Source organism: Phalacrocorax carbo, chromosome 7 (genome assembly GCF_963921805.1).
Source record: "Phalacrocorax carbo chromosome 7, bPhaCar2.1, whole genome shotgun sequence".
Lineage (NCBI taxonomy): Eukaryota > Metazoa > Chordata > Aves > Suliformes > Phalacrocoracidae > Phalacrocorax > Phalacrocorax carbo.
The window spans coordinates 54,215,248-54,230,841 of NC_087519.1; the positions used below are offsets into that span (position 1 = coordinate 54,215,248).

Sequence of the window (15,594 nt, forward strand, 5' to 3'; positions counted from 1 at the left end):
AGATCTACGTTAGTGACTGTGTTACAAAACATTTTCCCTAAAATCTGCAGTCATACAGTTATTTGACACTTTCATTTAGCACTATCCTGCTGCAAAAGGTATAATGCTGAGTTTAGAAAAATACCCTGCATTTAATCTTTCTATTAAAGGCTCTTCAGGTAACCTAGACGTGTCTTGATGGTAAGGGCTACAATGTGTAGTAGCCAAAGCACGAATGGATGTGTAGACTGTCATTCGAAGTTAGAAAGGTAGTTACTAGTAACTGATTTTTAGAGAAAGTAAAATTATTTTTCTTTTCCTTTTCTGAATTACTGACTGCGAGGGACTGAGACTACACTGTCCAATTCAGCTTTATGTGGTATCTCGTATCGGGTGTGAATGAGTCACACAGGCTGTACTCGCACAGAAGCTCTGGGCGCTTGTGGCGAAGCGTAGATGTGCACATGGCTGTGCTGGAGAACTCCAGTTACTGGCAGTTGTTTTTCTCATCCTGATTCTGCTTCTGTGAAAGCAGTCGCTGTGCCTTCATCTTTATTGGGGAAAGAATTGATGAACGTACCTCCAAGGCAGGACATTGCGAACTCTTTAGTTAATTGTGTCCTGTTCATAGAGCTCATTGAAGGTGAAAAAAATACGTGTGTTGAAGTTCATAGCGCTCTAGCAATTGCTTTGAGGCGCAGCGTAGCCTCTGCTCCCTCCAGCGACTTCCTGTTCAGCTGTTCTCCCTGCTTTATTGCTTGTTTCAGTACCTCGAAATCCAATTAGCCCATGTTGCCCTTGCTATCACTCTGCCAGTAGTGGTTTATAAATTTGCTTGGTCTTCTAAGCCTTCCCCTACTTGATGGCAAGATGCAGGAGCTGGTGGTACTCTTACTTCATGTGTTGCCTAGAAAATGACAGATAAAAGGGCTGAGGCATTAGCATAAAATGGAAACTGCTCAAAGGCTGTGTTACTGACTAGGTGCTGATATTTGTTTGTAATTCTGCACTTCGCTGTCGCTAATTCGAAGCTTCTGTTTCTTGTTACCGCATCTGTGTAACCTCAATTAACTGTCAATTAATTTGTCATTTAATAATAAAGCTATAAGAGAGCATTTATGGGAGTTCTCCCACTAACCAATGACACTCTCCTGTCTTGGAACACGTTGTGGACGAACTGTGGCCAGAAACCAGCGTTCTGGAAGGAGAGTGCCTTGGTTGTAGCGTTACTCCCGGCGCAGAGGTGGCGTGGCTAGGGGAGGTTCCGCAGTGCGGTACGCCATTCGAGCGCTGGCTCTAGAGTTCAGGTTGCACTAGTGTAATTTGTCTGTTACAACAAAGGTTCTGTGACTGGTTTTGTTGTGTTCTTTCTGTTCGCTGGATGTTGAGTAAGAGAGCAGAAAGCCCAGGGAGGAAAAGGCTCCTAATGGCTGTTCTACTTAGGCTGTTCTGAAAAATCAGTACACCTTTCTTATGGAAAAGGTTGTAAAGCCAGTCACTGCTTACGGTGCGCTTGCGAAGTTCTGTGGAGAGACTGCCCTTCAACCTTGGAAATGTCTTATCTTTATCAGGTGACATAATCTTTAGATACTGTCAAGATACAAGTCTAAAATTCACTTTTTCCTTCCCCATTTTCCCACGTCTGGCCCTCTGGGAAATGTAATAGTGTGTTACACATTAAAAACTATGTTAAAAATTGCCAAACCAAATTTATATTGCTGACAATATCGCTGGTAGCACAGTTTCTGCGGAGAGAAGAAACTGGATGCTTCCAAAGCAGTTTGGAGGGAAATGCAGAGGTTAAACTATAGTTTTATGGCTTGCCCATCTAATCATAGCCGTATAACTACTCATTCACCGCGAAGGCGGGTGAAATGAGATATATGATCTAAAGTTTCCTTTAGCATAGTATTCTTGTAAGCTGATGTTTCTACAAATGCTGGTAGGACCTCTAAGTCTGTTTCTTTTCAGTACAGAATTTTTGTGATAATTGCTATATTGATTTTTTTTTTTCCTTGAGAAAAAGAATATAGTTAGCTGGGTTTTGCCAATTAATGTCTACCAGAAGCTGCTTCAAGATACTCAAGATATGTTATGATTGGGGTTTACTCGTTATAAGTTGCAGATAATGTTTTAAAACATCTTAAAATAGCATGGAAAAAGTTGTTTCATTCATTACTGATGCTTTGCTTTGCTACTGAATTTTGTTTCTAGGCAGTTTACTCCGTTTTTTTCTTCAACATTTAGTTCAAAACTCTTGTGTCTGTGCCTCTCTTTTTGAACATAAGTTTGACATTTGGAAGACTGCAGCTGTCGCTGCAAGGTTTTATTTTTAATATATTTTATTCACAACTAAACACTTTATTTATTCATTTCCAGACTGCTGATGCAGTAAAAAAGGCTAGAAGTTACTTGGAATTTGTGGAGGATTTTATTCAAGTTCCCAGGAATCTCGTTGGTATGTAATACTGCTAAAACTTGACAACTTGGGAAAAGGGAGCCCAATCAGCATGACTCTGCAAAGGAGATTTGAATGGAGAAATCGAATTATTGTACTGGCATCTAAGTAGGAAGTGATTAATCTTTTGAAACTGTATGCATCAGGGAATTAAGAAATTACATATATTATTGTTCAATAATGCTTTGCCAGGATTTTAACAATGAAAATGCTTTGATTACAGACTTGTACAATCTAATTTAGTGGTAATTTTTGAAGTTCAGATTCTAGTTTTAAAAAAAAAAAGTTTTATAGATCGACTGCTTAGAAGTGCTGAAACTAAATTCCAAAATTCAATATGGAAGTACAGCAGTTGAGTCGCAAGAGCGACGCAAGACCATTCTCATGTTGTTGTTCCCTGCCGCGCTGGGGTTTGGTAGAGGCGGCGGTTGGGTGGCGGTGAGCTGCTCTGCAGATCAGCAGCGCTCATCAGCCGCCTCAGGCTAGAAACGGGCACCTTCCCGTTACAGCTTCCCAAAACTTGTAAAAGCACATTGTGGTGGCTTCTGGCTTGTGAGAAGCTTTTCCTTTCCCCTCATTCTACTCCTCTTAGCTTGCTGCTTGTGTTCTCCGAGTCTGGCGCCTTCCTGCTCCACATTGCCGGCTCACAGGCAGCGCGGCCACGAAGGGAGTATTAAGAGTGCAGGCGTTGCACCTGGTTCAACAGCAATTCGGATTATCCAAAGTCGAAATTGAAAGCTGTGCTTTAGCCTCCTATAGTTTTGGGCTTAGAGCTTGCATATTATGACTACATAATTTAATAATTCATGTGCAAACTCCTAAAAATTAGACTTCCAGGTTTTATAACTTGCTCAAGTTAAGGTGTAGTGTGTTGTTGCTTTTTCTTAATAGCACTGCTGCAAATCACGTATCTGGTGCAATTTGATGATTCTCATTTAACCAAACGTTAAAGCTTGTTTTCACATTTAGCAAATTAATTGTTAGTTTGTACCTGAACGCATTTTCTTCTGTAGCCTCATTCAGTGAAGTTCCTTGGCTCAGCTAGGTTTGCTGAATCTAATGTTTTACGAATTGAGGCTTTTGGGGGTTTGGATGGCATTCTGCCAGTCGTGAACATGCCCATATAGGAATCATGGCACTAGTCATAGTAATGCCTTAAACTGAAAAGGCTACTTTTAAACAGTCACAACACCAATTTATGACGAAGGCAGACACGCGGCCCAAATCACCTATGGTCGTATAGGTAAGCAGACACATATTTATCTGCACTTTTTGAAGGCACGCAAGTTAAAAGAGGTGTAGTGACTATTAATGACTCAAACTTAAGGTATCGCGCTATGCATTTCTTTCTGTACCGAGAGAAGTGTGCCATCTACTGAATTGCCAGTTTCAGCTACTGAAGCTCCTTGGGACTGAGGACTTCTGTATAACTTCAGTTTAAGGAAGAGCTAAAATCTTTTACTAAGGGAGCAAAGGAGTCACTTTTTTTTGAGATTTAAGCATACAAGTTCTGAAGAACCTTTTGGTTGAGATCCCACACATGATCTCAAAACAAATATCTTAAAGGTAATATGGGAAGTATGGGCAGTACTCACGCTTGTTGTAAAGGCAAAATTAATTTCCAGAAAACAACTACGTAGTTTTCCCCCTTTTTTTAAGAGGCTCCCAAAAAAACATATATGGAATATGCCTTTCAAAATGTCAGGGAAGATTGAATGTGGTGGAATAAATTTAAAATAGGCATTTGAAAAACTTTTGTGTCGCTTTACTCTTAGTCTGGTTCTGTTTGAAACTTGTGTGAAGTGATCTTCATCAGTGCTTGTCATTCTATGCATATATGTGTATATAGAGAGTTTAATTTTGGAAGTTTTCACTGCTCTCTTCTATCACAATGTGGGGGTTTTCTTTGTGTTTTTTATTTGTACCTGTGTGGAGTAAGAGAAAACTTTGAAACAAAGTGAACAGTAAAGGACAGTCAGGTGGTTGTTAGAATTATGTGATATGTAACTTAAAATATGAAGAAACCTGTTAAAATATTTTGCATGTGGGTGCAAAATTAACTATTCTTGCCCTCTGAAGGAAAAGTTATCGGAAAAAATGGAAAAGTCATTCAGGAGATTGTGGACAAGTCTGGAGTCGTCCGGGTGAGAATTGAAGGAGATAATGAAAATAAACTGCCCCGTGAAGACGTAAGTACTTTATTCCTTCATCCTGTGGTTAGGTTTTCATTCAACAAAGCTAGTTTTACCACTTTTCTGTGGGTACAGAGAGAGCAGTTTTTGAGGTGGTTTTTTTTTTCAGCCTGGCGTCTTGCCGTGTATTTTATATTCAACAATTCAAGAAAGGTTTTGTGCTGCTGAAGCAAGACTTCTTTAAATCTTTCTCAGATACGTACTTCAGATGCCTAATTAATTTGAGATCAATAGTGTTAATAGCATTCACATTTTAAATACATGAAAGCATAAGATAAAGTAAGTCTTCTAAAGGTTCTTCATCTTGTAAAGTTGGCTTAATTAACCACTGGACAATTCTTGGTGAACCATGGATGCTTCTACTGTGCGCACACACCTACTGCGATAAACACGCACAGCAAGTTTGTTGAGGGGTGTGTGTGATGTAAACGCTGTGTCGGCTTGCCTCAGCTGCCAAAACAGGTTCTTGGGAAAGCTGGATGGTCGTAAGTCCTTAACATACAAGCCCCTCACCCCCGTCTGAGCTATTCCAGTGCATCTGTGCAGCCGAAGATGCAGTTACTATCTTTGCTAGTTTAGGTCGCTTCTGTAATTTAAAAACTCTTTTTTATATATATATAGTTGAAGCAGAAAGCATTGTTTTGATGATAACGTTCTTCCTGCAAATAATATTTGACATTTGGTTTCTGTAGGGAATGGTACCATTTGTATTTGTTGGTACTAAAGAAAGCATTGGAAACGTCCAAGTTCTTTTAGAATACCACATCGCATATCTAAAGGTGAGTGTATTTCAGAAGAAAGAACCTACAGAGGAAACTTTGGTTGAAATAACAGCACTTTTGAGCAACAGCTTCCATGGGATTTGCAGATGCTGAACTATTCCCCTGTACATCAGGATTTAAGGTGTCATGTCTTGAACCACCACCCCCTTGTCCAGATGTATTATGTAGGCCTTGAAATGCATTATCGTGGTTACTTGGTACTGTTGGTGTCGGGAGGATTGGACTGTAAAGAACATGCTGTTAAGTGGCATTTGAGAAGTAATACAATTTTTTTATGTTAGTCTTCTGTGGTCTGAGGTTAATGCTCTATTGAGGTAGGATGGAATTTCTAATAGTAACACACTAATACTATGTAGTGTTAGAACAGTTATCCATTTAGATCAGTTGTCTTTGTATGGAGTTGTGGTGTTGGCATAACAGAAATAATGAATGAATTTGAATCACATTACTTCATCAGTTTTGCTTTTTTTCAATTTGACTACAAAACTTGTGGTGAAGTGTAGTTAAGAGAGGGAATAATAGTCTTGGAAATAGTCTTTCAGCATGGTGATTTAAGAGGAAAGCTTTAGACTTCTTCAAGGTGGTGTTAACCCTCCTACGGGAGCGCTAGTTCTTAAGATGACTGGATGGACAATGGTATTTTGTGAGGGGAAATAACATACCTTCATCAGCAAATTTTTTTTGTTTCCTTTTACGTAGGAGGTAGAACAACTAAGACTGGAAAGGCTTCAGATCGATGAACAGCTGCGTCAGATCGGTATGGGTTTCAGACCTTCCTCTGCTAGAGTTCCTGAAAAAGAGAAGGGTTATACAACCGATGAGAGCACCCTCTCCTCGGTGCAAGGCTCCCGATCCTACAGCGGAAGAGGGAGAGGCCGCAGAGGCCCCAATTACACATCTGGTTACGGTGAGTTTTCTTGAGCATCCGTTGAGCGAGTCCTCAGTATACTTTTGAATCCAGAACTCTCTAAACTTCTCTGTGTTCAGCGTAGTTGAGTGAAGGTACGGTTCAAGATGTAGAATTGACGTCCTATTTTTTTATACAGCACAAAACACTTAACTTCAGCAAGGATGTAAATCTAATTGTTTTGCATTGAAGCCGAACACTGGTAAGATATTGGCCTTCAACAGCAGTAGTTACATCACAAAAAGCTGAGAGAAAGACCTACAGACACTCTTCAGGAGACACCAGTAAAAAAATCTGAAAATAGCATTATCTGTTTTGACTGAGGAGGAGAAAAAAGGCTTGTCTGTCATCATGGCCACCTTATGAATGTAGCTTTGAAAAGTAAAGCAAAATAAGTGAAAATGGAGACAGACAAATGTTTTTATTTGGTCAGGAACTATCTGGGTTTGTTTAATATGTAGTGAGATATTCTGATATATTTTTAAATTAACAAGGAACTGCTATTCAGTCCCCTAGAGGTGTGCACATCCCCTTCTCGTTCAGCAGCAACTCCCCGAATGGAGAGAATCTGCATTTGAATATAGACGTATTTCACAAAGAAACAAGCGCTCCTGTAAACAGGAAGAAGAAAAATCTGTTCAGTGCAGTAAATTACTGCCAAACACCTGTACATAGCTCACTTCTACAAAATCAAACCAGTTTTTCTTTTGGATTTTATAGTCTGTCCAGGATCGTGCCATGTTGCTCAGGTTGATTCTGATGATAATGCTAATGTTTGTAACTTCATTTTGTACTGTTTCTGAATGAATTGTTTCACTAAACCGTAATTAAAGTTGTTCAGTGTGTTCATATACCCACAGACTTTCATTTGGAAAACGTGCTTCTTTCTCCCCCAAAATGGCAAGAGCTATACATTAGAACTGTATGGGTCTAAATTTCTTTATTGCAGAACGGTTAGTAGGGAGAGTTCCTGGATGTTTAAATAGCAGGTGTTGAATTTTTTAGTAAAAAGCTGTGTGGGTTTGGTCAGCTCCGAGGCGGTGGGATATTAGGAACACTATTTAATATAAACAGTTAAATTGTTCGAGCAGCATTACAACAGCGAGAAGAGGTTGCTTAGCAACAGCCATCAGCTATAAAGTTGTCCTTGGGAATTTCAGAGAAGTTGCCTAGAAACTGCACCAAATGCCTGCAGTGTATACACAAAGGGAGGAAATGCTGTGTAATCCTTGATTTATCCGTGTACATAAATTACAGTTTTGGTTTTTCATCTTATTATGAACAAACTTAGGTTGAGAAACTTAAACTTAGGTAATTTATGCTCTATATTTTATATATGCATATATTTTATATGAGTGTACATAATATAAAATTACATATTTTTACAATTATGTATTGATAAACTTACCTGTTTTATATATTTATATATATATATAAACTAGCCACATAGGTTGGAAGACTTCTGTGAGAATCTGAAACTAGAATATAATCCCAAATTTCTTACTCGTTTCTCATCTTCTTTCCCTTCTCGTACAAGGTACAAACTCTGAGCTCTCCAATCCCTCTGAAACGGAATCGGAGAGAAAAGATGAACTTAGTGACTGGTCCTTAGCAGGAGAAGATGACAGAGAAAGCAGACATCAACGTGACAATAGACGACGTCCAGGAGGACGAGGACGCAGTGTATCTGGAGGCCGTGGGCGTGGTGGACCTCGTGGTGGCAAGTCATCCATTAGCTCTGGTACTGTGATCCAGATGTATTTTGGTTTTTGTTCCTGGTGATTTTCTGTATAACCTCTTACTCTCTTGAAATACTCCATTTTCACATTTACATCTTAATGCATTGGGATTTCAGTGGAGTTGTATGATAGTTCCTTATCGTACGCTATGTTAGATTTTAATTAGTTTATCTTCTGCTCACAATGATCATTTCCCTCCTCTGCTACACACACAGTAATATTATCAAAGTCTGTAAATCCTTCCCATTTTACCTATGGCTGCCTTCTGAGTTAAGCTTGTGTTTAGATGCAGAATGAGAGAAGCAGCCATAGAATGGGAGTTACTGTTTTATCAGAATTGGACTGTGCTAATGCACAACGCTGCTACAAAGCGAACTGTATATTTTACCCATTTAGCAGTTTTGAGCAGAAGTTCTCTAAATGTCACCTTGGAAATCTTTGATGAAATAAGACAAGTGCCTGTAGTGGTGCCTTGGAATACTTACTGGTGGATTAGTCAGAGAGGAACCAGTGTGAAATCATAAATACTGTAGTTCTCTGTATTATACCTTTCTGCAAGGTTGCTTTATATTTTGAAACTTTCAAAGACAGATGTAAGTCAGCCTGGAAATGAAATTATATGTAACCACAGTGTCTCAGATGGAAACTTTCTGTTTGTATAGTGCTTAAAGATCCGGATAGCAACCCTTACAGCCTGCTTGATAACACAGAGTCAGACCAGACTGTGGATACCGATGCTAGTGAATCTCACCACAGTAGTAACCGACGCAGGAGGTCACGCCGGCGAAGGACTGACGAAGATGCTGTTCTTATGGATGGAATGACAGAATCTGATACAGCTTCTGTTAATGAGAATGGTTTAGGTATGTAAACAGTTGGACAGTAGTCCCCGAACAAGCTAAGAAAAAATGTGTTGTCAGTGTAAGTGTAGTGAACGCTTGTTCAGTTTTGTTAGTGGCGAATCGTTTTTGTGTTGAAGGTTGCTCTTTAATCAAAGAAAGGCTTCCTCCATGGTTCTGCCATGGTATCTCCTGTTTACTGAGCCCCACTAGTATTTTCGTACGCCTCTTTTGTAAAAACCGTCTGATGGAGACACCAAAGACTAACTCGTCATTTCCCAGTAGCACTGGTGCTTTCATAGAAACAGTACTGCGGGATCAGCGTTCTGTTTTCTCCTGGGTAACCTCGGCCTCAGTGTTGGGAAGCTACTTCAGCGGTTAATTTGTCTCTGCCCAGCTTCTGCTGAAGTACTTTACCCGCAGTAAATTCTCTTGGAGTTCACTGGGACAAGAATGTTATCTGTTGCTTAATAATGTAGGAAAAAAACCTTTTCCTGTCATGGGTTATGTGGCTAAAATTTGACATATGGTTGGTTACTTAATAAATGAAATCTGAGGTCGTTAAGCATATGCCTAAATGTTTTAATAAGCCGAGAGCAAAAAAGTAAAATCTAGCTTTTGCATTAATGTGTATGCTTTCAGTATAAAATGTTTTTCTTTCAGCTTGTCTTATTTAGCCTGTCTCTTTACAGAAGCAATTTTAAATGCCCCATGCTGAAACTGCTGAAGAATTTATTTATTTATTTTTATCATCAGAAATAGTTCATGGTAAACTTTGCAATTGCAGATGATAGTGACAAAAAACCCCAGCGACGCAATCGTAGCCGCAGGCGTCGCTTCAGGGGTCAGGCAGAAGATAGACAGCCAGGTAATTCGAGTGGAGCTGTGGGTAATCTCAGGTCAAAAGCATGAGAGAATGTTGTGTCTGCTGTTTTACATATAGCTGCATAATATAAAAAGGTTACTCAATAACTAATAAGACTACCAGATAAAGATGACAGATGTTTCTTCTACTAGGAGAACTTTTAAAAGTTCTTAATCTGTCTAATGAAACTAATTCATAATGTCTAACGTTTCGCTTGGACATACGAGTTGCGCTTCTGGTCCGGCGCTCATTGAAGCCAATAGCCAAGCTGCTGTTGACTTCAGTGGTCCAGGATCCAGGCGAAGGCGAAGGTCCGTGACCTGCACTCGCTTGCATCTGTGCACTTGCACTGAACGTGACACAACCTTTTCAGCACTGGCTGAGAGGCCAAGAGTCGGGATGGCGGGATGCGGGCGCGCTGGCAGAGCGCTGTGAGGGAACTCACGTGGGATCTGCAGGCCCGCGCCCGCGGCAAACCGCGGCCGTCGGTCCTTGGCTTTTGTGAATATTTGTAAGTCATCGACAAATTGAGGGTGGGAAGGAGGAGGAATTCAAATGAAATTGCATGTTTCCAATTTTTTGTTGTTGTGGCTTGTTGCATTTCTTTTGTGTGTACTAACACTGGAAATGTTAAAGGTGACCTAGCTGACTTCCAATATAATGCCCTGTTTAGAAAACGCTTGCACATACACGGCGTAAGGTAGTAACAGAAGGTCTTCTAGATCGACAGGTTCAAAATTTCACCCGTATTTGTCTTCCTTATATCTGTGGTGCTCATACATCATTTGATTTGAGAAGAAGAAAGTAGTTGCATTACACTAACTAAAACCTGGGGGAAGAAAAAGAACCCCAAACACCCTAACCCCCCCCTAAAAAGACCAAACCCAAAGTAACCCATTGCTTCTCAACTTTCTGGTTTTGTAACAGTGATACGAGTTTATAAAGGGGTGGAAAAAGTAAAAATGGATTTCAGCTTTTACTTTGAAGAAACTAATTTCAGCCAGTGGCATAAAGAGACGTTAGTCATCTCTACAAAAGCTATGATGTTTTTGTTTTAAATCTGAGCATTAGAAGAACAAACCAAAATTTCCCGAACAAGAATTACCAGTTTTTTCCTGTTGATGTCTTTGTTCCAGATGCCATTTTCAGTTTGCGTAATAAATATTTTTAAATGCAACAGTGAGAGCAACGGTAGCTAGGTATACTGTCTTTGTGAAAAACACTCTAGCAATTTAATCCCCTCACAAATACTTAGTGTTACAGTGAGTGAAATTAAGACAGAGGGAACTTGCCCCCCCCCCCCCCCCAGATGCTAATGATGTGCTTCAGTCATTTAGCTGTATTATTTGATTTCCATTGCTAGATGCTTTGGGTTCCTACAGCATACGTGAATATTAAGAACTGGTGTCTTACCCTGCGTGCATAAGACATGCTTCAGCTTTACCTTAGAGGAGCTGGGTACAGAACCTCATTTTAAAGAAATAGTTCTTGTGCAGAAACTCACTTGGTTTTGACAGTTATGCAAGGACCCAGTTGTAAGAAGTCCAGTTACTGTAACAGAAAATCCAGGTGCTGCACCTCCTATTCTGATGTAGGCTTTATGCACAGTCATTCCGAAATGCAGGAAAATAGTTCACCTGCATGCATGATATCCTAAATACAAGTGACTACTGTCCGATAGGTAACACTTGCCAACTCTAATGTGCTTTAGCTCATCAAAGATACAAGTGTGTATTTAAATTTGTTAGTACTGTGTATTCTAAAGATAGAACTGACTCTCGGTGTGGTTACAAGAGGGCGGGATAAGACAAAACCAGGCTCCAGGAACGTGTGCCGAGGTGGTAAGAAGAAAAGAGGTCAGAACCCCCTGGCCAGCATCCAGTAAGTGTAGCCTAACAGTGCACACAGGGCTGTCCTGCTTTTGAGCACGGGCCACTCCTACAGAGCCGCTTCGAGCGTCTGTACACACACAATTAACCCACCCACCCACAAGCCAGAGCTAACTGCGGATTGCGTGTTGAATACCAGGAGGAGGGCGAGTTCTCTTGCCAACGGCTTCATGAAGTAACAAAGATTTGAATGCTGCCGTATCGTAAGTGACACCACGCTCTGAACCTCCCCCAGTTCTTATTTTAACTTACCTTCATTCCATTAGCGTGAGAGTCTCTGCTACTCGAGATGGTAAAACCCCAGTGACAAACACGGGCTATAAAGAGCCTGCAGTCTGAGCTCTTTAAACCCAGTAGAGAAAGCCCTGATTTTTCCCATGAAATTTATAATTGGACCAAAATAACTCTTTTATTAAGATTCCACCTTCAGATCATCACGTTACCACTGATTTTAGTGAAAATTGTATTTAACAGAAACAAATTAATCCTTGCTATGTAGTCGATACCTGTAAGTGTGAAGGCCTTTTGTGAGATGTCTCCCAGTTACGCTATAACTTGTACAGAAAAGACATATGAAGCTTAATGCTAAATGAGACTTCTGATGTGTCACTGTAATCTTTTTTTCCTTGAACAGTAACAGTAGCTGATTACATATCACGAGCTGAATCTCAAAGCCGACAGCGAAACCCTCCGAAGGAGACACTAGCCAAAACCAAGAAAGAAACAGTAAGATTTTTTTTTAATGTATAGGGGTTGTTTCCCTTCTGTTGCAGCAAAACAGTAGAAAAGGAGTGCTTCCTTTAGCCAGCCCTCATTTGACTACAAATGTGTTTAAGAATAAATTAAGAGCAAAAATGGCCTAAACAGAACTGACTCCGACTCGTAGGCTACCTTTGCAGACTTCAGTGACCCAGTGTAATGCTCAAATTCAGTCTTTACGCATTATAAAACACTACACTCACTAATGCAGCATTACATAGTAAAATGTGAAAATTACCATGGGTAAATCTTGAGGGCTAATCCTTAGAACGCTTCATAAATCGAGGATACTAGGTAGCGTGTCTCGTGACTTGTACGAACTTGTTCAGAAAGAACGTTATGAAGATGGCAGATTTGAGATCTGGTCTCCTTAAAGGACCAGTGTGGCGTTACGTATCGTGTTCAGAACTGAATAAAGCAGAAGTCCTTTACTTCTGAAGTAACACTGAACTTACTGCCGCAAGTTCTCTTTGGTTTAGCAAGGTAAAGCTCCATTGCTATATGATTAACAAAATCTGGTCTTACTGTAGACTTTAACTGGGAAGTTCAGTTTTACACCCCTTTAACTCCTGCATTGGCTTAGAAAAATAGAAATTGTGCAGTGGAACATTTCTGGGTACGCTGCCTGAGGGGTCCCTTGGCATCATCTCCTCGGAAGCAACCCGTAAGCGACAAGGTAAGTGATAGGATGCTGTAAGCGATGGGATACTGGCACAGGCAGATGAGGCGTTTCCTACTGCAAAGTTGCTCTGCGAGCCGGAGGGAAATTTAGACTACGCTCTCTGTATTTTCACAGAATTTTTACTACTATCCTGGTTTTGTTTTTGCAAGGCAAAAGATGCGATTGATGAAAACAGCCCTTCCGAAAAGGCAGTGAACGGTCCTGCTACAACTGCCGGGGATGAGCCTTCTAAACTACAGCACAGTCCTGATGAAAAGAAGGTTACTGTTCAGGAGGATGGGAATAATCAGGAAGAAGCAGTGCTGAATGGTGTTTCATAAACTGAAGTTCCTAGTTTACAGTTCTTTTACATTACATTTAAAATAGTGCTTGTATAAGCTTGCCAAAGATAGAATACGGATCGCCAGTCTTGACACCGCACTTTCAGTTCCTCCATTTTGGAATACAGAAAGGGGAGGGATCCTGAAGAAATCATATGTTAAACATACTTTGACACCTACTGTGTTATAAATATATCATCAGATGTGCCTTGAGATAGTATATGTAACATTTAAATAAACAAAATTGCTGGCTATAGGAAATGTTATTTTGTTTTCAAAATATGGCAAAGATGTGAGGGGGATCCCTAACATAATACTCTTTATGAAAGCATTAGCTGCTTTTGTTACATTTTTAATAATATGCAACCACTTCTTCACCTGAGGAATACTAGAAAGAAATGCAGTCTAAAATATTTTGCACTGAAATGTAATTTCTCCATTAGTTTAGTCTGGAAACTGGTCTGTTTTAATACATGTTTTTTAAATGCTGTATGTAGAGGAAAAAAATCTGCAGACCACTGGAATACATTTGTTAAATTCTCATAATCTGCAGGGATTCTGGGTGACATTGGCAGTGACTGTTCTACATTGAGGCTTTGTTTGGTTTATTTATTAAACTGTACAGTATTTAAAAATCAAACATAGCTTTAGTTAACACTAAGCTGAATTAGTCATGTCCATTAAGACATAACCTGAACTACTGAAAAGATCAATTTCCAGAAAGTTTATTCTGTATAAACTACATATGTTAGTCCTTAGTAGAGTATTTTTATTTTTGTTTTGGTTGTTTGATGTGCAATATGTTTTTTTTGTATGCTGGTAGTAAAAGAAAATAAACTTTGATCTTCCATCTGTTGACTGTTTCTATCAGAAATTTAAATTACTATTGACTTCAAGGTTTTCAAGCTGTTATCACTAACAATTGGAGCTTAATGGCAAGGCAGCTTGAACCTTTAACTCTTCTCTAAGAGTTTTCTAACACACTAATCTTCCATTCTTTAAGGCGATGATGTAAAACATCAGCTAACAAGTCTCAAAAACAGACTTTGTCTTGGAGAATCACCTACCCTGACTAACATATATAGGAATTAATGCAGATGTAGTTTGTAACAGAGAAGTTAGAAGCATGACACACTAACTCGTCTTTCCAGGCACATGAGCGAGTGCGCTGAAGCTGAGAACAGGTGTGGAAAAACAACTGGGTAGCAAGGAGCTGTTGTAAGAAGGGGGAGCAAAGGCGTAGTGCTGAACTTGGGCTGGCTTGAAAGAAAAAAATTCCATCTTACCTGATTTCATCAGAGGTAAGGACAGAACCAAGTATCCTGAAGCACCTGGCTGGGCCTCCAGCGGCTCTACCCGATGCAGCTGCAGGAGAGTTTTGCCAGCTTGGCTTGGGTATGTGTTTCACTTAAGGCATGTAAGTTTTTAGTGCCTTAAGCAGTGGCATTTGTTTCACTGTTCCCTCCTGGAGAACAAGCAGTTAAGTTATTACAACTCTCAACTGCACACAAGCATCTCGAGTAAAGAAAATTTAAAGAACAGTGAAGAGAAAAAAGCTGTGTTTAAATTAATGTCAGTATTATTTGGCAGAGAAAAGCACAACCCCATTCTGCACATAGTTTGAGATACGCACACTCTGGAAGGGCTGCGTGGCAGTGTTCCAGCTGGTTTTTCATGCCACTTCAAAATCTGTAGTAAAGCAAAGCTTTATGCCTCTCTGTACAGGTTGTAAACGTTTTCTGTTTCCTATGTCACTGCTTTGATCCTCTCCTGAAGGCACAGAACGCTTCTTTACAGTTGTTCTGGTGATACTACGTGGCCTGCAGCTACACAGCATCCACGCAGAGGACGTATGACTTATTTAACTACTCCCAAGTAGAGCCTTGTTCGGTCTGGGAAAACAAAAGCTCTGCTATCCTTTGTATTTGTGAAGGGATGAGTGTAACTATTACATACACTGCACAGTGGTTTTGGCGTAGCTGCGGAAAGAGGGGCGAGGTCCCTGGTGTGTGACCCAGCCCCTTGGCCCCAGTGCAGATACTTACAGAGGCATCGGGGGTACGCCCGGCTCGGGTCCCTACAGTGGCTTAAGTGAAGAGTTCCTGTTTCCCAGTCACTATTAACACAAACCTTACTATACGATTTCTAACTTTGTAGTGTAAGAGAACATAAAACTACAGTAC

The 15,594-nt window shown here is 40.2% G+C and overlaps 1 protein-coding gene across 4 annotated transcripts in view; it reads left to right on the top strand.

Moving 5' to 3' along the window:
* Positions 1-14,261, top strand: part of FXR1 (FMR1 autosomal homolog 1) — a 36,300-nt gene extending 22,039 nt beyond the window's left edge. The window contains exons 9-17 of one of the 4 annotated variants that reach the window (XM_064458063.1): positions 2,359-2,437; positions 4,517-4,626; positions 5,322-5,408; positions 6,111-6,318; positions 7,856-8,059; positions 8,720-8,920; positions 9,684-9,764; positions 12,285-12,376; positions 13,241-14,261. In XM_064458063.1, the coding sequence (XP_064314133.1) occupies positions 2,359-2,437; positions 4,517-4,626; positions 5,322-5,408; positions 6,111-6,318; positions 7,856-8,059; positions 8,720-8,920; positions 9,684-9,764; positions 12,285-12,376; positions 13,241-13,411 (1,233 nt within the window). In that variant the 3' untranslated portion in view covers positions 13,412-14,261. Of the gene's footprint in view, positions 1-2,358; positions 2,438-4,516; positions 4,627-5,321; positions 5,409-6,110; positions 6,319-7,855; positions 8,060-8,719; positions 8,921-9,683; positions 9,765-10,134; positions 12,377-13,240 lie in introns of those variants that run through there. The other 3 variants (XR_010373936.1, XR_010373937.1, XM_064458064.1) reach the window with 3 other exon arrangements.
* Positions 14,262-15,594: the final 1,333 nt, after the last annotated feature.